Raw genomic sequence first — 21,030 nt, forward strand, 5'->3', positions numbered from 1 at the left:
ACTCTGTTCCAATAGTTAGATTTGTATTCTGTTTATCACAACTTTGGTATACACACTTTACATTTGCAGATAGACATAAAAGAATAGTAAGTGCAGGGAAATTAAAAAAAATTCTCAGTTAAATTTTAACTCCTTCCAATGAAATTTGAGTTTTGAGTCTGACTTCAAAAAAGTGAGAAGTCTTGACTTCTGCCAAGAAAGACAGATGCTAGTTCTTCTATACAGAGCACTGAAAATCTGGCTCCTTTGGTTTATTAATCTGAATGCAGCTTTTGCATTTTCAGTTTGCGCTGGTATTTTAACAATATACGTTTCTAAACTACTAGTGGTGGGGTAGCAGCGAGCACATACTCGGCAGTGTGTAACTCCAGGACTGCTCGTGGTCGGCAAGAATTTATCTACTGAAACTTTGGGTCATCCTGTGTTCTTTGTCTTCCAGGAACATAAGGAGTGTTTATATTCTGCTGGAAAACGGAAATCAGATGTAAGACCTTACGGGCGACCGCATAGTACGGGGGCTCACATTTGAGTGCTGCGGGACGGGACGGGACGGGACGGGACGGGAGGTGTTTGCAGCTCCCGGCGTGGCACACAGCTCCCGGCGCCGCCGGCCGCGTACCGGGCAGCGCGGCGCGCCGAGGGGCAGCCTGCCCTTGCGCCTCCGGCTGCGGGCAGAGGCCCCGGGAGCGGGGGCCGCGTCGGGGCCCTCCTGCCCCCTCCCGGCGGCAACGGCAGCGCCGGCCGGGTGCCGCCTCGGCACGGCCCGGCTCCCGCCGCGGCCGGGAGCCGCCACCTGCGGCCCGACCCCGCCTCCCGGCCTCGCCCGGCCCCGCGGGGCGCCGGGGCGGAGCGGGGCCCGTCCCGCCCCGCCGAGCCGACGGCGAAGCTGTGCTGTCAGGTCGGGCCGCTGCTGCTCGCTCTGTCCTGTCCCGTCCCGTCCCGTCCCGTCCGCGGGCAGAGTATCCTCGGCCCCGGCCGATGGATTCCGAGGCGGCGGGGGACGAGCTGTCCCGCCTGCGCGCCCTCTTCCTGGCCTGCGACGCCAGCGGCTCGGGCCGCATCGAGCGGGAGGACTTCGCGGCGCTCTGCGCCGAGCTGCGGATGCGGCCGGCTGAGGCCGAGGCCATCTTCCTGCGCCTCGACAGCGACCGCGACGGGGCCATCACCTTCCCGGAGTTCGCCCGCGGCTTCCGCGGCGCCACCCGGCGGCGGCCCGGCGGCGGCGAACTGGAGGGCGAGGAGGAAGAGGCGGCGGCATGGGCCGCCGCGGGGCTGGAGCAGCCCTGGAGGGACTTCGAGGTGCGGCTTGGGGACGAGGCGAGGTACATCCCCAGGTGAGGCCCGGGCCAGGCGGCGGGTAGGGCGGCCGCCCCGGTGGGAGCTGGGCTGCGGCCACAGGAGCGCTGGGGCGGAGGCTGCCGACGGGGAGCCTCCCGGCGGCAAACCGCCCCTGCCGCCCGCCGGCCGGGAACAGCCCTCGAGCAGCGCCGTGCGCCGGTGCTGATGCAATCGTCTGCCGGGGAACGGCCGTGACTGACCTCTCGCCCGCCGCACAGAGCCCTCCCCACATCTGCTTCCCGGTGTTGAGTGTTTCCAGCCCTCTTTTCCCAGCGCGCCGCCGCTCGCCTGCTTCCTCGACGCTGCTCTGCCAGGGACCCACGTGGGAGAATGAGGCTGGTGAAACGCACGGGATGCAAAGTGCTGCCGGCTCCGCGCATGAAACTTTCTCCCCTCGCTATCCCCCGACCAGCCCCCGGCATCTTTCTTGCACCCCTGTCTTCCTTTTCCCAGTAAAGGCAGACTGACACCACCTTTGCCTCCAGCTCAGCAGTGTTCACACGTGCTGAGGAGCTCGCTCAGGTCCGTGGGAGCCTTTGCCCTCGATGTCAGTGAAATGAACTGGTGGTGCCTTGGTTTGGGATTAAACCCGGTTCCCAAGGGTCTGTCAGTACCAAGCTGGTTCCAGTTTACAAAGGCACGTTTTGGTGATTCGCAGTAATCTGCCTGAAACCTGAGGTGCTCAAAATTAGTATGAAAATGTTTGCCATAAAATGTTCGGACTGATTCTGCTTCATTTAAAAATCGTAATTTATGATGGAAAACAAGCAATCTGAGTTTAAGGGCTTGACAGCTAGTTAAGAGGCAGTCAAAAAAAAAAAATAGTTGGGTATCCGGAGAGACTATATCAAGTTGCAGCGGGTCCTGGCTGTGAGGTACACAGAAGCTAATAAAAAGTACAGTCACTTCATCTCACAGGTTGTGCGATAAAAAGTTTCTTCAGAGAAATTTTTAGTTACTTAACCTGCTACTTGTGCACAACTAGAGCCGATTGTTTTTTTATATTTTTGGACTGGAAGGGTAAATAACATTAGTTAGTCTTACTGGACTGCTCCATTCCAGACAGATCAGTAACTTCATACAGGTCTTTCTTACCTAGTTCATGATGCCTTCATTGTTTCGTATTTGCTTTCCACAGAAAGAGAACAACAAAGCCAACCAAACAAAAGGCTGTTTGAAAATTTGCGGGGGCAGTTCATCATTTAACCTAACACCAGACAGAAACTAAATAGGAGATGGAAAAAATCTGACTCACGAACCATGGTGGCTTGTGAAAGCATCTGTCTCCTTTTGGTAATAAGCCTATCTCAGTGTCTTGGTTACTATGTTTGCAGCAGCAGTTTGATTATAGTCCAGTTGTTTGTCTAAGAGAATAGTAGGAGGGAAGGGGAGTAGCTTTCGTCGGCTTGACTGTGTGGATATGTCCTTTAGTTTTGTTGAATTCATCATGACAATGTCATTTGTGTTATGATTCTTACACATCAAAATTGCAAACAGAACTAACTTCTGATAGTTAAATACATGTGTATCAGGTGGGCAGTAGTTTGGTGTAGATGATTCCTATTCATGTTCAGCTTTATAAATAGCTTTGAACATCCTTCATAGTTGGCTGTATTCATTAGGTGTGTGCCAACATCAGCTGAAGAACAGTGTGCCCTTTGTTCTCTTGTTCTTTCTCTTTCCTGTCCTGAAGTGCTGGAAGCAGATCTGTGTTACAGCTCAACATTTTTACATTTGTGGCACACATCTCTTTTTGTTGAAATGTATGTGTAAGTTTTTTTTTCATGTGAGTAGTCCTACTAAAATCATTAGGACCACTTGTGTAAGTAAAGAATATATTGAAATTGTTTGAGGAGTCTGGGCATAGAAGAGATTTTAAGCTACAGAATACAACAAAACCATGTAAAGTACAAGCTTGCACTTCAAAAAAGTTATTTATCTTTTTATTTAAATTATTTAAATTTTTTTAGTTGTTTATCAGTTTAGGTTTTTTAGGGAAAGGCAGTACTTTGAAAAATGGACCCAGCTTGGAACACGGCTGCATCTTCATTACTGTGAAACTCTTGATGTGCTCACACTGTGATTTATTACTCTTCATATGTTTGCTGTAACACTGGCATTGAAAACCCTGAGAATAGTAATTACAAAGAAGAAACTCCTCAAATCCAGATGAGTGGAGTTAGTTGTCCATAATTTTTATCTCGATCGTGTCTGGTTTTTATCTTGATCATGTTGGGGTTCAGTCCCTCAAAATGCTATGCCTTCTGGCCCCAGTCTAGCAAAACACTGGCACATGTGCTTTGATGCTATTGTGGTTTATACAGAGAGAAACAGGGCATAGCAGATGGAAGTCATGAGGTAAAACCAGGGCTGAAGTCAGGAGAAAATAGCCAGTAAACACCTGTGGTGTCTATCATTCCCAAGCCTGATTGGGAAAATCAAGGGGAAATTTTTCACTGATACCAATACACTCGATTCAGCCTTTGTTTCTGTGCCTGAGCTTTTATAAGCCGTAAATGAACCTCCATAATGAGGTGTGAAACCCAGTAACAGATCAGAATCCTGCCCCAGTCCTCAATGTAGTAACAGATATTAGATGCAACATTGTTTACTACCAGGTACTGCCTCCTTCCAGGTACTAAAATAAGCATATACTCCAGTAAATATATTTTGAATTTAGTTAATTTAAAAAAAAAATAGTTTTATTATGGGATGGATCCTGCCTCTCTGTAGTTTGGTATATTGGTTGCACAGTTCTGTTAGCTTCTGCTTTAAACATCCAAGTCTGTATGTACTGGAGCTGTGGTTTTATTGGTTGCAGTTAAACAGGAAGAGTAACATCAAAGAGTTTCGTTTCAGCCTTGCTCCTGCACTTCCCTTCTGTGTTGTTACATTCACTCAGGTATAATGAGTAATTAAACACAAAAGATTGTAGTGCCTTTGGTTTATATGTAGTGAATTGCCAAGTGGAGTATACCTGTGTGAGCCATAGGACATCTGTTTTATTGAAAACTCAGGCATGTTTGCTAGGTTGTTCCTCTAAGAAGTATTTGCAATGGTACAGGTATTTGCAATGGTACAGCAGTAGACAGAAATGGTTAAGAAACTTACCTATTTGGTGCTCCAGGTGATGAGTGCTCCAGTGTACTGCCAGCACAGTGTTACTGTGTGTTGCATTCTTTTTTTTTTTAATATGTGGCCAACCTCAATCTGTTTGGATCTGTTTGGAAAGGTTCCTTCCGCATTCCTAATAAGCATGTGCCCCTTTAAGCATGTGAGAATGTCCTCTAATGGCAATGCTTTTCCGTTGCTCAGCTTGAACAATGATCCAACATCCACTGACACTTCAGTAGAAAACCTGTACTTACCAATGTTATGACAGTTATTCACAGTTATTCGGGTCTGTAAAATACAGGCAAAAAAACTTTGTGGAAAACAAATTTTGAAATTTTAATGCCAAAGACCTTCAGTCAGAAAGAACAAAGGCTTGGGACTCTGTGTGCTGTGTACCTTCCTGTGTATTGTGGGATCACTCTGGCATAAACTGAATCCCTTTAAGACCTACCAGACAATTTTTGTGTAATGTTTGGCAAATTGGATAATCTGATTGATTGAGCGTGGTGGATGAATCTGGAGAAGAAAGTTTGTATCCCTATTTTGACTTAAACCCTTCTGCTTCTGGGCGTCCTCATACTTCATTGCTTTGCTTTTCAGTCATGGAGTCTGTATTACTTGTGTGCCCTGTTCTTTGTGCCAGGCTGACTGTTCATTGGACTCCGATTTCAGTGCTGCCAGACTGAGATTTTATGCACCATACAATTCCAAAGTCTCCTAATGTGATTATGATAACAGTTCGCCCCCAATCATGTCATCTGGAGTGGTATAGAAAATGTGGATCTGGGGGGCATGATAAAATGAGAAAAGAGTGCTGCTTTTAACATGAGCTACATAAACTGTGAAGGCAGGTGATGCTGATGTAATATACTGCTGTGCTACAGCAAAGGAGAAAGGCTCTGCTGCATAAAAAAAGGTCCAAAACCTGTTGTGCTCTTGCTGTCGTGAGCCAGGGTGGATTTTTGCCAAAGTCAATACAGAGCACAGCATCAGCTCTTATCAGCAATTTCTATTTACTTCCAAGGGATGATGAGCCATGATGTCAGCACTAGAGACATTTCCTTGGAAGTCAAAATGTGTTCCCCAGAGAGGGGATAAAGGCAAATCCTAAGGAAAAATAAATGCTGGGTCCCTCTTTTTCATGGTGCTGGAGAGGGTATCTTTGCTGTAAGGATGATGTCTTTGTCTTTTAATACGTCTCATGACAGGGGTTTGACAAATGTGCTCTGCTGAAAGTGTGATGGATGCCTTTCTGTGAGCTAGAAGACTTCCTGAGCTACCATAAGTTTTACTGCTCTTCTCTTTTTGTTTTAATCAGATCAGCATCTGTGCCAAATAACTTCAGCACGGCAGCATTCCTTTTCTTGGTATTTTCATGTCACACGGTCATTTGTCATGACCATAACCTTTTTCTCCTTTTCCACAGACTTCATCTTTCCCTCCCTGTCCCATGGTCTTTTCCAGTCCTGCTCCACTGGCTCCAAATCACATCTCTGCCTTTAGGAAAGGAACAGTATTCCTTGGAAACACTAAAAATCCCTTCCCTGAGAATCAGCCCTTGGCCAGGCTCTCTCTTTGGGGTGTTGCAGAATTGTCTTCTTTTAATGCAGCCTGTTCCTGAAGGGACAGATGCAGAAAAAGAAAAGCTGGTATTAAAAAAACCCATAGTGCTTCAGGGTGAGAAATACCTTGAATTTTACACTGTGTTAACATTTCGTGTAATCTGTTTTTCCTCAAGACATTTAATCTAGGAGAAAGTGTTAGGCACTCAGCTGTGACAAAAGTTGATCCTTTCCAATTTGAAATGGATTTCGTCAGTCTTTTCTGGTGGCTGATAGGATGGCATATTGATTGAGTGTACTTTTCAGAAAAAGGTATTTCTCTATCTCTTGGTGGCACACATAGGCTATTGGTTTCCAGTGTAAGGACAATCATCAGATGCGTAATGTTTGATCTTTGTCTTGCTCTAACTAGCTCAGACCTTCCTGTCTCACACCACCTTACACTTCATCCCTTCATGCCCATAACAGAACAGAGCTGCTACAAGTGATGAGAGTAATTTTACAAGCTCACCTACACTGGAAAGAGACCATTAGAACAGTGTTCTAAAACTTAGGAGTAGGAGTGTATCATCAGGATGAAAACAAGTTTAAGTGCAGTGCTGATTATCTTTGCTTTACCTGCACCTGCAAAAATAGAAACTTTTTCCAGTGCTTGAAAGATGTCTGGGTCAAGAAAACGAAGAGAAAGTTTTTGGGGACCTTAAGTCTGCAGGTGAGAACATGGATAAGAAAGAAGACAGAAGTGAAGACAGAGGTCAGTAATTGACAAGGAATGGTGTTGAGGAAGATACAGTTTTACACAGAAGGACCTATAAAAACAGTCCTGCTGGGGAATGCTGTGGTTTAGATTTCTTACCTCTCAATACCACCCTCGCCCAGCTAAGCCTGACAGCCTACGCACAGCTCCTGCCCAAGTGACCTTTTACCATGTTTTGCTGCTCTGTGCTCCCCAGAGTGTCTTGCACAGAAATTGTGCTGGTCACCTTGTCAGTTTCCACCTTTAAATCAGACCCAAGTAAACATATGCAAAATAGCAAGGGAAGAAACACTGAATCTTTACAATGTGAATGAGGGAAGATGGTATTATAACATCACTGGCACATCTTTGATTTCCTCCGGTTTTCCACTAGCTTATTGCACTTTGTACATCTTTGGTGGAAAACTATACTGAAAATACCTCCCTTGGGGTCAGACTAAGGGGCCCATGTAACATAACATCCTCTCCCTGGCAAATACATAGGGAACACATGTAAGATTCTGAGCAACTGTAGAGTTATTCTTTGTTAAATTCCATTGGGTCCCTCTGAGCTGCGTTCATAGTGTGGATCATTAAGCAAATGGTCACTGTACATTCAGCAAACCAAAATAATACTATGAGTTGATATAAATTAGCATAGCTCTTCGGGTTAAATGAAATGATGCCACTTAATATAATCAAAATAGCTGGTATCTTTAACCAAAGTGGTTTTATTCTTTTTTTTCCCTCTCTCTCTTCTGCTCCTCCTGTATTTTACCATGGTGTTTTAAATCTGGCATATTACAAATTGTGTTATCATCAGGGCAGTTTTATTCTCCTTCTGTAATTCTCTCAGGAACTCTGAAACCATGTGAATACAGTACCTTTGCTTAAAATAACTCTTATGTGGTGTTGTGCAAATATTGACTACACTTGTTAATTACTAATTTTACTGTCAGCTTATGTTATAAAACCTTTGAAATGAGGTAAGATAAAGCCAGAGCAGTACTTGGCCTGAGTACTATACTTTTTTGGGTACTAGTGTTTTGTGTCTGTACTTTGTAGAAGCAGCAGAAAGGCATGCATGGTAGCTAGTGTAACCATAGTGCCAGATGGTCCAAGGGGATGGTTTCTTTCATGTTGTATATCAAAAAATGCTCTTTCTGTGCATTAGTATTTGTGAATGTCTATAGTTGTGTTACTGTGGAACTTAAAGGGGTGCAGAAAAATCCATTTAAAAGTGATTTCAGGATTTCAAGGAAGACCAGTTTTAAAGGGCAAACCTGAGGCATTTCTGATGAATTTTGCTGAAACTGAAGTAACAACATTCTAATTGCCTTTTTGTCCAGCGAAAAGATAGACTATTCAGAGTTTAGGAGTCAACTTGATGAAATCCATTTGTGAAATCTTCTTTGATAAATTTTGTATAAGTAATGAATTTGCAGAAAGGAATAGCGTGTATTCAAGGGAAACTGGAGACAATCTGTGCAATATTCATTGCAACTAATCTGTCCTGCTGTAGTGGTGTCACTGATATTAGCAAAGCGTATGAAAACAGAGGAGTTATTGAAATTATGGAAAGAGACAATTCAGAAAATTCCTCTCATAATCATCAAATACTCACTGCATCTTGATATAGAGATATATATAGCTTCATCCTTCTAAAAGCCTGTGTGCCTTTAAAATATCACAGTGTGCTTGCTGCTAATTCATCATAGTTACTTGGAGTGAGTAAATCAATAGCAGTCTTCCCAATTCATGAAAGTGTATTGCTTCTTGCTGAAGGCATAAGTGATTAAGCAGAGTCCAATCAATTTTGTTGCATGACTTTAATTGCTCCTCTGTTTTTTTGTTGCTGCAGTAGTTGTTGAGTCATGTTTTTAATTAAGACTTCCTGCACAGTTGCCATAGAAGCACTCAGGTAAGTGTCACTGAGAATTTCAGTGGCCAATTTTAATCTAAAGAAGCCTTCCAGGCCCTTTCCAGGATCATGCACAGTTGTGGTTGTGTAGGTATCTTTTGCTTCTTAAACCTAAGCATTGCTTCATAAAACTGTGTCACTGAGATGTCTTGAATCCACTGGTAACTGGTCACTGGGCTAAGGAGGAATAATAAATATAAAGATGGTTTTGTATCACAAAGGAAGAATAAACTCTAACAATAATTACTTTGCACTTCTGACTACTTCATCTTAAAGCAGACTTAGCTCTATGGCAGAGGCTCAGCAGCATGGAGATACCGGTTTCTGTCTTCAGTTCTGATATGTGTATTTGCATACACTTTGAAAAGAAGCTGCAAGAGGGAGTGCCTGTGGCATTCTTGTAAAGAGAGTGGAAGTCATAGAAATATGTTACAATATTCCACTACAAATATCTTCAACTCCTGGCATAAAATACAGTAAGCAAAGGCCAGACTAATGGTTTGATTCTCTACTCCCATCAACGTAAGACACTGTATCTTCAATTTTGCTAGTCCATTTTAATCTGTATGGTAGGCCGCCTCTGGTATTAACATTATGCATGTGCTGTTTTTGAACACAGGATTTCTGGTACTGTTTGAGGTACAGTGTAGTTTTGTGGATGTAGCTTCTCAGCAGCTGATTAATCCTACACAAGATGGGGTGAGAAAGATAGAGTACCAATATAACCCTATAATCTTGTGAAAAAAGTTATGTAGATCATTAAAGATCCAACCCTAATTCACTGACCTGTGATTTGGAAGTGAATCAGGAAAACATTTGCTCAAGTAATTAATATTTTATGTTAGCATCAAGTAACAAGTATATTTCCCACTGGTTGCTTGCTTTCTGGAAAACAAGGTTATTAGTAAGCATCCTGTTGGTGAAATTTAAAGGAAAAAAAAAATTAAGAACACAGGTTTCAAGTTTGTACTTCGTATTTCTAAAAATAAGTCATACATGTTGACCTAGATTATACTAGATTGATCTCACTGTGGCTAATGCCATTTCTATTTTACATGCGATTAATTTAAAAGACTGTGTATATTCACACTGTTTGAAGAAGTGACATTTTTCAGCAGCTAATTCTGGATATGCACAATGTTTGCTTCTCTGTAAAATTTGAAACTATTCTGGAATAGTTTATTGGCTGTTTTGGTGAGCAGTTTGCAGCTCTTAAGGACAACTGCTGAAGCGCCAGGAATTTATGAAATGCAGCATATGTTACCAGCTCCCAGTCCAACTATCAAAAATAAATGGAATTTCATATGGAGGGACTATACAGAGGCTACATTTTGTAATGTTTGAAGTACAGACAGGCTCCAACTTCAAGCCTACCCAATGTTAATGGCGGTGTGGTAGGAATTCTGGAAATGGTAATACCTTGAGACACTGAACTTACTGTTTGTCCAGCTGCGTGTACTTGGAAATTGGTGTCTAAATGCTGTAAATCTGCTGTACACTTGAAATTTAAACTTCTGGAAACACTGAATACAGCTAAAGCATTAGCCTTTGTGATAGAAAGCTTTTGCAAGACAGAAACATGTATGTGTACTGAAATGCCCCTGACATCAGTAAATCTATATTTCTTTGTGCTGCTGTTATGTTTCTGAATATTGAAATGAATGTCAGCATTTCAGCTGGAAACAGGTTTTACAGTGTCCTAAAACACTTCAGTTTAAAATGGGAATCTGAGCTATAGTAATACTTATGGTACTGCTGTAACAAGTTATACCTTCAGTGGGGAAATCACATAGAAAAAGCAGAGTGCTGTCTAGAAGTCCAACAGCTGAGGAAACATTTTTTTTTTTTTTTTTTCTTGAAGGAGGCATGCTCACATCCCTCTCCCACTTTTAAACATTCACTTAAGTGATTAAGTAAGCATTCATACTCATTTTCATTTCTTATGCGGCCTCTAAAGTAGTACACTTCTTAATAGATTATGATTAACATTAGAGCCACCAACAAACTTGATGCACGTTATGGGTTACTCCAGTGCCATGCTCTTCAATACACCATGAACAGAAGACAAAACATTTACTTAAGCTGAAAAGTTTTTTCTGCAGTAAGTAATTAATGGAGAGAAGCAGGAATCATAAACATCATTTAGAAGAATTCAGACATACTATGCTGAAAGTTGAAAGTCCTCATCTAACTTGCTAAATTTTAAAAATATGCAAAAAGGGGAATATCTTCATTTTTCAAACCTGCTATAAAACAGTGTTCCAAGTAAATGCATTAAAATGGTACCTTTCTTTCAGACAAGAGCAGGTCAGTGTTCTCTATCAGAACATACACATAGCGGAACCAAGATTAATCCAGCCTTATGAACATGTCATTAAGAACTTCATCCGAGAGATCAAACTTCAAAGCACAGAGATGGAAACTTTGGCCATCGCGGTAAAAAGGTATATTGAGTTGTGTTTCTAGTTCAATTATGCAGTTACTTTTTTCTCTATTGCACTTTGTTTGGTTACTACTGGCAGTTAGTGTCAAAATGTCATGCGAAGTATTTCTATAAACTGAGTTCAAAAGTTAGTTTACATGTACACACATGTGCATAAGCACATATAGCAGCTTGCAAATGATTCCCTGTTCACGTTTTGGATAAGTCCTGTACCAAATTTTTGCAGGCTCTGTCCTTATGTTTAACGTCTTAAAACATTTTGACTCCTCTTCCTTGGCTGTAACTGAGTTTTAGCATACATGCCCATTATACTTTCATTTTAGAAACCATATTTTTGCTTCTTCAGCTTCAAGGGGTGTATTTACCTGTTGTAAGTGCTTGGCATTTGCAGTCTCACATCATCACTACCAAAACCAAGCAGATTAGCTCAAGACAGAGATTTTGTATGTGTGGGTGATGCAAGTTGCTGTAGTTATCCTATTGAAGTCTCTTCATAGGACAAACAGAGGGGCCTTTTATCTCTGTAACTTAATTTTCAAAATGCAGATGTGATGTATTTCATACTAATCATCAGCTGTCAGCTATTATTTAAAACCTAATTTGCCTGTATCTTCAAATTAATTTCTGATTTTGGTTCCCAACCATTCCAGCTTCAAGGTCTGGGCAATGTTAAAACTGTTTCAGTGTCTGACTAATTTGTTTCAGCTGAGGTAGGCAGATGTGTTTCATACAACATTCTTTCAAGCCAGAGGGCAATTCCTAAGAGAGTATTTACTTTTACATTTTAGAGCTCAGGATAAAGCAGCAGTTCAGCTCAGTGAGCTGGAAGAAGAGATGGAGCAACGTATACAGGCTGCAGAGCATAAAGTTGAAAAGGAAGTGAGTATTTTATATTTACAGAATTTCATAATTACCCAACTCTCAGTGGTCTTAAGCAGCATTGATGGCCAGGTGAGTTTTTTTGACACTGATGACCTGACTCAAAGCTGCCAAAGGCAGGGCCTGGATGAAAAGAAGCTATCCATGAGACTGTAAATGTATTATCTTAATGTTTTCCCAAAGGTGAATGGCTGCTCAGATGTAATAAACCAAGAAAAAAAAGTCTTTGTCTTTTGTGAGAATATGCTGGCCTAGAGGAATTTATTTCTGAGACCAGTGTTGAAAACGGATTGGAGAAAATGACCTTTCACCATAAAAGAAGGGAATCTAGTTCTGCTAGATGAATCTATGTAGAAATTAATGCTTAGATCTTTTGTTCCTAACTGTATATCTGCATTGGAGTGGTGATCTTTCTTTCCCCCATTCTCATCCTGCAACTATATTTTAGAGAGTTACAGTCTCTAAAGAGAGGGTAATTGTGATGACAGTGTGTGAGGGCCTGGACCTCCTAAGGTTGTTGGGAAATTCTGTTTCAATGTGCTTGGGTTCTAGCCATTGCTTCAACTGGCTTGCAGTCTTGATGAAAAAGTACAGGAATCCTTTTCCCCTTACCAATTGAAAGATATATTAGAGCCACATATGCGTAATTCTAAGTAGTGCAGTAAAACCACCCCACCTGTGTTGTCTGCTTCATGTTGAACTGTTGCTAAATTCATATAAGATAAACCTAACTTTATAATGTGCATAACAATAACAGTCTGTGAAAATGTTCTAATTTGGACATAAGAAATGTGTTAATTAAAACATACACTGTGGGCATAATTATTGCTTTGTAGGACACACAATATACTGAACACATTTGGTATGGATTCTTTCACCAAAGTGTTTGCAGAATCAGAAGCAATGCAGTGCAGTCTGACAACTTGATTTAAAATAGTTCATGGTAGTTGAGCTGTGAAGGTAAACAGTATTCTGATAGATTTGCTTAAAAAAGTATCTTTCTCTATACAAGAGGAAACACTCCTACCAAACTATAAAATTCAGTGGTTTTCTTAGAAACAAAATGTAATGACATAAAATGTTAAAGATACTATTCCAGCAAAAAAAAGCATATCATAATATGTTTAACTAATGATAATGCAACTCTCGCTTGTGATAAACTTTCCATTTCCAGAGAGACTAAGCATTATGTTTAGAAAACAGATACATTTGCTCTGGAAAATTTCTGTTCTTCAAAAAGTGGTAAATCACTGAAAAAAGCCCTGAAGACTCTTTTCCACTCCTGTAAGAAGACGACTGGGATGTGTGTATTCGCTCACTCTGAGAACATCCAGTTACATACTAGCATTTTGTAAAAACACACCTGCTATGTATTATGTAGTCTGTGTTTTTCATTCTAAAAAGTCCTCAAATTGTTGCTGAGTTGCATGGATTGGGATTTCACACCCAGCTATAGACATGAAAGATGGGCTGTAACTTGTTTTTCTCAGTGCTCATTTAATTTTCACTCCTAAATGTTCCCTTTAGCTCATAGCTCTGCGTACTCCACCTACTGAAACGCCCTGAGAGTAAATGTAAGATATTTACTTTGTGGGATTGTACTAAACCATTAATCTTAATGCCTGTACTCAAGGCTATTGTTTGTCAGGGTGATCTCACTCATGCCACTGTGACACCTGCCTCTGCATGATAGTATCTGCAGGCTGAGCCTATCCTGTATTTTGTTTCTTCAAGGGAAGCAAATAGTTACCAAACAATACTTAGAAGTCCTATATAGGTGCCAACAGTATGAGAATCCAGTTTCAGCTGATTACTTTGGTTATCATTTTAACACATGGGTTATCATTTAACACACTGATGTCAGCATCACGTACAGAAAAGTGCTGAATTCTGAACAAAATCCATGTCTGTCTTTTCCATGTGGAAACTCAACCTATCTCCTTGCCACCACATACCACTGCAGCATTCTGGTCTCTTGCACTGTGCACTGAAGTCCCTGAGGAGTGAGTTAGACACATAGTCATCTATAGCACGCGGAACCTAGAATTCCTCTCATTGTGCTTGATGTAACTGCATTTCAAAATCTCTGTTTTGATTAAAATAAAACTTAGAATAGTGTACTTGGCTTGATATGCAGAGCAAGTACCATATGAAACTAAGGATGCTGTCATCATCATACCTTTTACTGAACGTGGGCCTGTAACATTCCAACTTCCAAGTGAAAAAATTTAAAAGAAAACCAGAAATAAATAACTGATGGTGCACAATAATACTGTTACTAGCACACTGGTTTGAGAAAAAGGATGTAGTGGCCTGATTTGTGTGTGGGAGTGTATGTATACATCAATACATGCAATACACACCTGAATTTATGTATGAATAAAATTTGAACACTTTCAAGGTTTTTTTAAGACATCAAGAATGTTAAGCACAGGAGACTTATGACATGAAGAACAAGCACTGAATTGACCCATATCTTTAGTTCCACCTTACCATATTATTTCTATGAATATTCTACAAATGGACTGCATTTACAGAATCAGAATCTGTGTATCTTGAGGAAGGGGCAGGCTGGTATAATGGAAAGACAAAATTACACACATTAATCTAAGGGGAAAGTGTGTGGTTTCCAACTTGATGAATGCATTTTTTAATAAACATTTGAAACCTGACTCAACTTTTAATTATACTAAATATACTGCAGGAGAAGCGAAAAGCTGAAGAAGCGCTAAATGAGCTGAAACGCCAGTATGATACTGAAGTTGGGGATCTTCAGGTGACAATAAAAAAACTTAGAAAGGTAAGTGAGTTGAAGTCATGGTAAGAGTTTTAAAAGATGCTGACCTGATGAAGTGCATCCCCCAAGATGGATAATCATAATTCTAACTTTTAAATATAATGTGTATTAGTAAATGGCAACCGCAAGTACTTTTTTTTAGGTTGTGTTGTCATTCTGTGCTATTGTATTCATTCTGTGTAATTTACTGAAATACTTAAGAAAGGGACCAACTGCTAGCCAAATTCTGTTGCTGAGTAATTTTCTAGGTCCATCTAGTTGTTAACACTGCAGTTACCTAGTCTTGTATTTGATACATTAGAAATAATCTAATATATTGCCTCTAAATATTTCTAATTTATAGATTTAGACGAAATTGGCAACTGAAATGTAGTAATTTACAGTAATAAAGTGCCTCTTAGCTAGTGCATTTTTCTCAAATGTTAGTGGTAGAGGTGGGTTTAAGCTGTAATTTTAAACTGAAATTGCTAGTGGATCTAGTTAGTTCTAGTCTGAACTGAAATCAGCCTGACCTTTTCATTTGATACCTAAGCGTAAGGTAAACTGAATCTTGGATACGAATATTGGTTTGGATTATTTTGTAATTTGGGTTTAATTCTGACATTAGAATTTGCTATTAGTTTTACTAGAATTATAGCAACCAGTGAGGGTATATTTTTCTTTTTTCCTACTGAATTGCACTTAAAAGAGCATTGATAGAAATGGAAATTTCTCGCAAGAAACATGAGAGCTTGTAGTACAAATTCTACACAGATGAGGTAGTATATAATTTTTTACATTAGTGAGGATACACCTGTATATATCTTCTCAATAGCTGGGTTCTGTGTCGCTGGTTATGCATATTCAACACCTACAGAGTGCAAAATGTTCATTAAACTTTTTTAAAGTATTGATTTAAAAGATTGTATCGAAATCCAGTGGTTTTTGGAGTAATGCTGCCTACTAGCACAGTTGGGGAAACTCTGGGTTTTAAAAACTGTAATAGCTGTAAACGTTGTAGGTGTTATTTAGTATGATTTCCATTACTTTTTTTGTACTTTGAATCACAACAATTGATGACATATGTTAATTGTGCATTGTTTTATCCTTATAGCTGGAAGAGCAATCGAAAAACATAAATCACAGGGAAGATGTGGTTGAACTGAAAAAAAGAATACATGATATGTTGCTGGTAAGAGATGATTATCATCAACACATTAATTTAGCCTCAGTTTTAGCCTGTGCAATACAGATTTTTTTAATTTTTTTTTTTTTTTTTTTACATTTAATACTGGTAAGCTACAAAATAAACTTTTAAAGCTGTTGATAAGTGTATGAGGATCTTTAACTTGGAAAAAACGCTGTTCTGTATAAATGCGTACACATTCTAGGTATAACATTTAGAAATGGCTTGAGATGATACAGTCCCTTTTTTGTGTAACTGACACGGAAAAATAAAAACTCAGTGGTTCTGGCCAGCTGATTTACTTTATTGATTTAGAATTCTTTAATTTTCTTTCCCCCTCTGTGCTCAGATTTTCTAGTGTTTAATTTTTATTTAATTTTGATGGTTTTAATTTTAATATTATAATATGTCAACATTTTATGCAGCTGACTATGACAGCTAACATCTAATATCTTCCTTTTTTTTAAGGAAAATCAGAAACTTAAGAAAGATCTTTTAGAAGCACAGACAAATATAGCTTTTCTACAGAGTGAATTAGATAGCTTGAAAAGCGAGTATGCAGATCAGACTTTGAACACTGAGAGGTAAGGTACTTCTGCGTGATAATATTTTCACCAGGGACAAAAAAAAATCTGTTGTCTGATGTAGTTATTATGTATGCAGTTGGTAACTGTTATTTTCTAAATTTGCCATAAATTACAGGTATACTTTTGACACCATGCAAAGTGTGTGTTGACTACTGTTCACTTGTCAGGTTTCTGAAAGAGCAAGTTCTGGTTTTGATGCAAACTCTCATAATCTTGCAAGGAAGCCCATTGATTTTACTGGGACTTTAGTTAGGAGTAAATGTTACAACATCAGGCAATTTTTCCCTCCATGACTTGCACTCAGATGAATATTCTGTATGAATAGTTTTGGGAGAACAGTTGTGGAAGGCTCCCACATGAGTCTCAACCAGTTATTCCTAATGTGAATGAAAGCTGCTTCTGGATATTAATGTAAAAGAGTGTAAATGACAGTTTTATTGTGTGGTTATCTTGAGGTAACACAAATGATATTTCAAGGGGAAAAGAGGGAGTGCATGTGGTTATTTTCATTTTCTCTTTCATTCACAGTCTTTGTTTGCTGTGGCAGCGATCAATGGAGTTACCAAGTGGTTTTACTTTGCATAAAACTGCTTTTAACTTGATTCAGCAGAAATGTAAACATAGAAAATTGTATTCAGAAATATTTTGAAATTATATCTTTTCCACACTATATATTTCTCACCTCTTATAGATGTTGACTGTTGAGTTTTGTCCTCTGCCAAAAGCAACATTAGAAAAATAAAAAAAGATATCCTGTAAAGTATAACTTCTTTGGGTTTTTTTTTTTTTGCAGAGACCTAGAAATGATCCGAGAGTATAGTGAAGACAGAGATAATCTGGAAAGACAAATTGAAATACTTCAGTAAGTTCTTAGTAATTCAGGTTTTTATTAACAAACTTCCTCCCAACATATTCAGGGGTAAATGTTTTTGTATGCAAAAGACTGGGATAAGATTTAGGGAAAAAATACCAAGTAAAAATATTGAAATGGCCGCAATTTTCAGAGAAGGTACTGTGTTACTGGGCCACTAACTCTTCATTGTTTTTTTCTTTCTTTCTTTTCTTGGCCTCACTGACTTTCATTTGTTTATGATAAGCTGAACAAGATTTGAATCTATCCATGCTATTATAAAAATTATTACTTGGCTCCTTTTTTTATTGACTTTGCTTCTTCAGTAATTCCCTGATTTAGCCTTTTCTGGGGGGTACTCCGTGCAGTATTATACAAGGGGTGCGGCACAGATACTTGCTTTCAAGGAGGGTTGCAATGAATAGTTTTTTTGTATCTTTAGTTAATTTCTTTATCCTAAACATATTCTTTCAAGCAACTGAATCACATCTGTCCTTAGAGTCATCTCAGCAATACTTAGAGGGTAGTCACTTTGTATTTCGGAAGTGTTCAGAAGTGACTGTATCAGTTTACTACCCTCCTCGGCTGGTTTTTTTTAGCCGTTGCTACAGTGTCTTTTTTTCCCCACAGCTGACCACAGACCGTGCTACCGCAGTGAAACAGGGTTTCCTAGGCTGTAACTGGAGGCTAAACTTCACAGTGCTTCTTTCACATACAATCATTTCTTTAAGTATACAACAACACATTTCTAGTTTCACCTTACTCTTTAGTGTTTATCTAAAGAAAAACAAAAGGGTGTTTCATATTTAATTTTTCAGTTTTTGTGATGTTACATAATATTTAATGTTTTCTTTACTCCTGCAAGTTAAACTATGTTTCCTTGTTAGATCAGCTAATAAAAAGCTACATGACAGCAATGATGGTTTAAGAAGTGCACTTGAAAACAGTTTCAGCAAGTACAACAGATCGTTGGTATGTATTTATAATTTTGTTTTGTTGTACTAGAAGATTTAAGAATTACACACCAAATGCAAATTTGCTTGTACTTCAGTGGGTACTCAGCAAATTAAGTTTTATTCAGTGGACTCACTGGGAATATACTTGTTGAATTTCGTTAGATTTTACTTATGTTCTGTGAAATAATGGAGTTTTGTTAAAGCACAACTACTTTCTGAGGTGCTTAGGAAAGTAGTGACTTCTAATATGCAATGGCCAAGTGTATCTGATGAGGTGACTAGATCAGCACTTTCTCTTGCACTAAAGGAAATATGTTTGTATAGTTTATATGGGACTGCCCTACCGCTGAAAACACACTTTTTCAGAAAACTGCTTTCTTTTAGTAGCAAGGTCTTAACCTAATTTGAACTTTTGTCCAGGCAAGTCACTGGGAAAATGAATAGCAGGGACTGCTGATAATAGGGACTTCGGTCAGATCTATCAATCTATCTGATTGAGCTATCACAACTCTATGGGGATCTGTTGTAACAGATGTAACCCGGCATCCTGCAAACCAGAAAAAGGAAGGATTGAAAGTTACAAAAAATCTACTCTATGCTGCCATTTTGCAATATTGGGAAACCTGTTAAACTCCAAAACTAATGACAAGGCAACCCTTTACATCATTGGGAAAGCAACTAACTGTTTTAGAAGAACAGGGCCAGAATAATGAGGCCACAGAGACAATACGGGCCAGGAAGCAGGAAAATAGGGGTCGTTGCCTGTTTCCAGCATACCATACCATGAACATGAGTGCCTTTTGCTGATACAGGCTACCAGAGATTCACTGCAGGTGCAACAAAAAACACCATTTCCTTCTGCCATGCCCTGAAACAGAAGGGAGGCAGATTACAGAGAAGATAGAGGAAACTGTTCCCGGTGAATAAACAAGTAGTGGGACAGCAGAATGCATGAAATACCCTGTCTGTGTCACATGCTACCAGTTGAGATCTCTCCTTCTCTCCACTACCTCACTCAAGAACCAGGAGGTATCTCTACTGAAACTAGTTCAGCCAGTGACATTTCCCTTTTCACTTTAGTAGTCAACATGCCATTTTTCTAAACATTACTTTTCAAAGTTTAGCATTTGAAAGTCTTCAGGTGTAATAATGAAATAATCTTCTTGGAATTTCCAGTGTCTTTTGTGGTTGAGTGTGACTGGTAGGTTCAGTAAGAAGACGACAGTGGAGCCTAAATGCTATATGTAATGGGCCTTTTGACATCCTGTCCTATATAAAGCATGAGGTTTAATTAAAAATAAGTAGTTGAATATGTGTGAAAATACACCGTAGTAATTTTGACAATGCACGCTTTTTTCATGACAAATCTAGATGCTTACACTGTGTTCATCAAATATATTATGCATTTGTTATGTATCTGTTGCAGCGGTTAGCATGCACCTCACCAGGAAGTACCATTTCTAGAAGCAGTCCTAAATTTAATGGTGGACAGTCTCCTTTAAACTCACAGTATGACAGGTAAGCCAGGTTTGGTTTTATTAAGCTTAAAAAGACTAGGGCATCACACTTGTCTTAGAAGAGCAAATATGGCCAAATAACAGAGAGAATAGTTCTGTCTGATTCAGAAGAAATGTGTGACCATAGCATATGATCCAAAGTATACTGAAGTCAATATGAATCTTTTCAATTACTTCAGAAAGCTCAGGAAGACTCTTCTCAGTGCAAATCGTGAACTTATGGAGAGTTCAGACAGCCTTTTGTTTGGTCTTGTACTGTTTTGATTCTAGTTTAATTCTCAAATCTCCTCTCCTTGTCTCCAAGAAACTGTAAAAGTCTACTGGTGACCTCTGTCAGCTAGCTTACTCAGTAGATAGGAAATAAAACATTTTTGGTCTATCTTCTCCCTCTATGTCTGATTTTTCTCAAGTAATAATTATTACAAAGCTATTTGGGCCTAATTCTTCAAAAGAATAAACATCCTCATCTCATACTGACATGTAAGAATAGTGAATGCACTTGGATATTAATTAATGGGGTAAGAGCCACAGAGAACATTATTATCTAAATGCAAATACCAGGTGGTCAGAGCTACTTTGGTTTTGTGCTTATCTGATGTAGGTCATTGATCAGAGCTTCCTCAGCTCATTACAGAGACTCTCACTGAAGTCACTGGGTATTGGATCCAACCTCAAGTGCTGTAGATGATGCTATGTTTTTCCACTTTTTTTTTTTTTTTTTTTTTTTTTTTTTAACAGCTGGAACTGCCAGCAAAAATCTGTGTCCTTACTCAATTAATAGATTGTTTTGTCTTATTTTTCTTTCAGTGGTACTTCAAACTCTAGAGACATCTCTGATAGAGTTCTTAGTAGTCTGTGTTCTACATTTTGCCAGAGAGATTAATATCTTTGATAGGGATTAAGTTGACTTCTGCTTCACACTAATAATATCCCCATTCATTTAGTAGTGTTACTCTTACTCTGCTGTCTCCATGTGAGATGTGTTTGCTGGCTGTAGAGTTTTGCTTGTCACAAACTGATTCCTTCCACTGAATGCAGATAAAACCAATTCTGTTCTGATAGACCTTCTGCAAATTTTGAGAGGCATTCACTACGAAGTTGCATATTAAATTCAGTAATTTTCTGAAGGGATAACTAAAACCTCTCTGGAGGCTTAGTGATGTTG

The 21,030-nt window shown here is 39.5% G+C and overlaps 1 protein-coding gene across 1 annotated transcript in view; it reads left to right on the forward strand.

The window, feature by feature from the left end:
* The first annotated feature begins 947 nt into the window (after positions 1-947).
* Positions 948-21,030, forward strand: part of RASEF (RAS and EF-hand domain containing) — a 34,161-nt gene continuing 14,078 nt past the window's right edge. The window contains exons 1-9 of the mRNA XM_074855410.1: positions 948-1,334; positions 10,969-11,115; positions 11,903-11,993; positions 14,698-14,793; positions 15,884-15,961; positions 16,424-16,539; positions 17,336-17,404; positions 18,280-18,364; positions 19,775-19,866. Coding sequence (XP_074711511.1) covers positions 979-1,334; positions 10,969-11,115; positions 11,903-11,993; positions 14,698-14,793; positions 15,884-15,961; positions 16,424-16,539; positions 17,336-17,404; positions 18,280-18,364; positions 19,775-19,866 — 1,130 coding nt within the window. The 5' untranslated portion in view covers positions 948-978. The remainder of the gene's footprint in view (positions 1,335-10,968; positions 11,116-11,902; positions 11,994-14,697; positions 14,794-15,883; positions 15,962-16,423; positions 16,540-17,335; positions 17,405-18,279; positions 18,365-19,774; positions 19,867-21,030) is intronic.

This window comes from Strix uralensis, chromosome Z, assembly GCF_047716275.1.
Source record: "Strix uralensis isolate ZFMK-TIS-50842 chromosome Z, bStrUra1, whole genome shotgun sequence".
Classification (NCBI taxonomy): Eukaryota; Metazoa; Chordata; class Aves; order Strigiformes; family Strigidae; genus Strix; species Strix uralensis.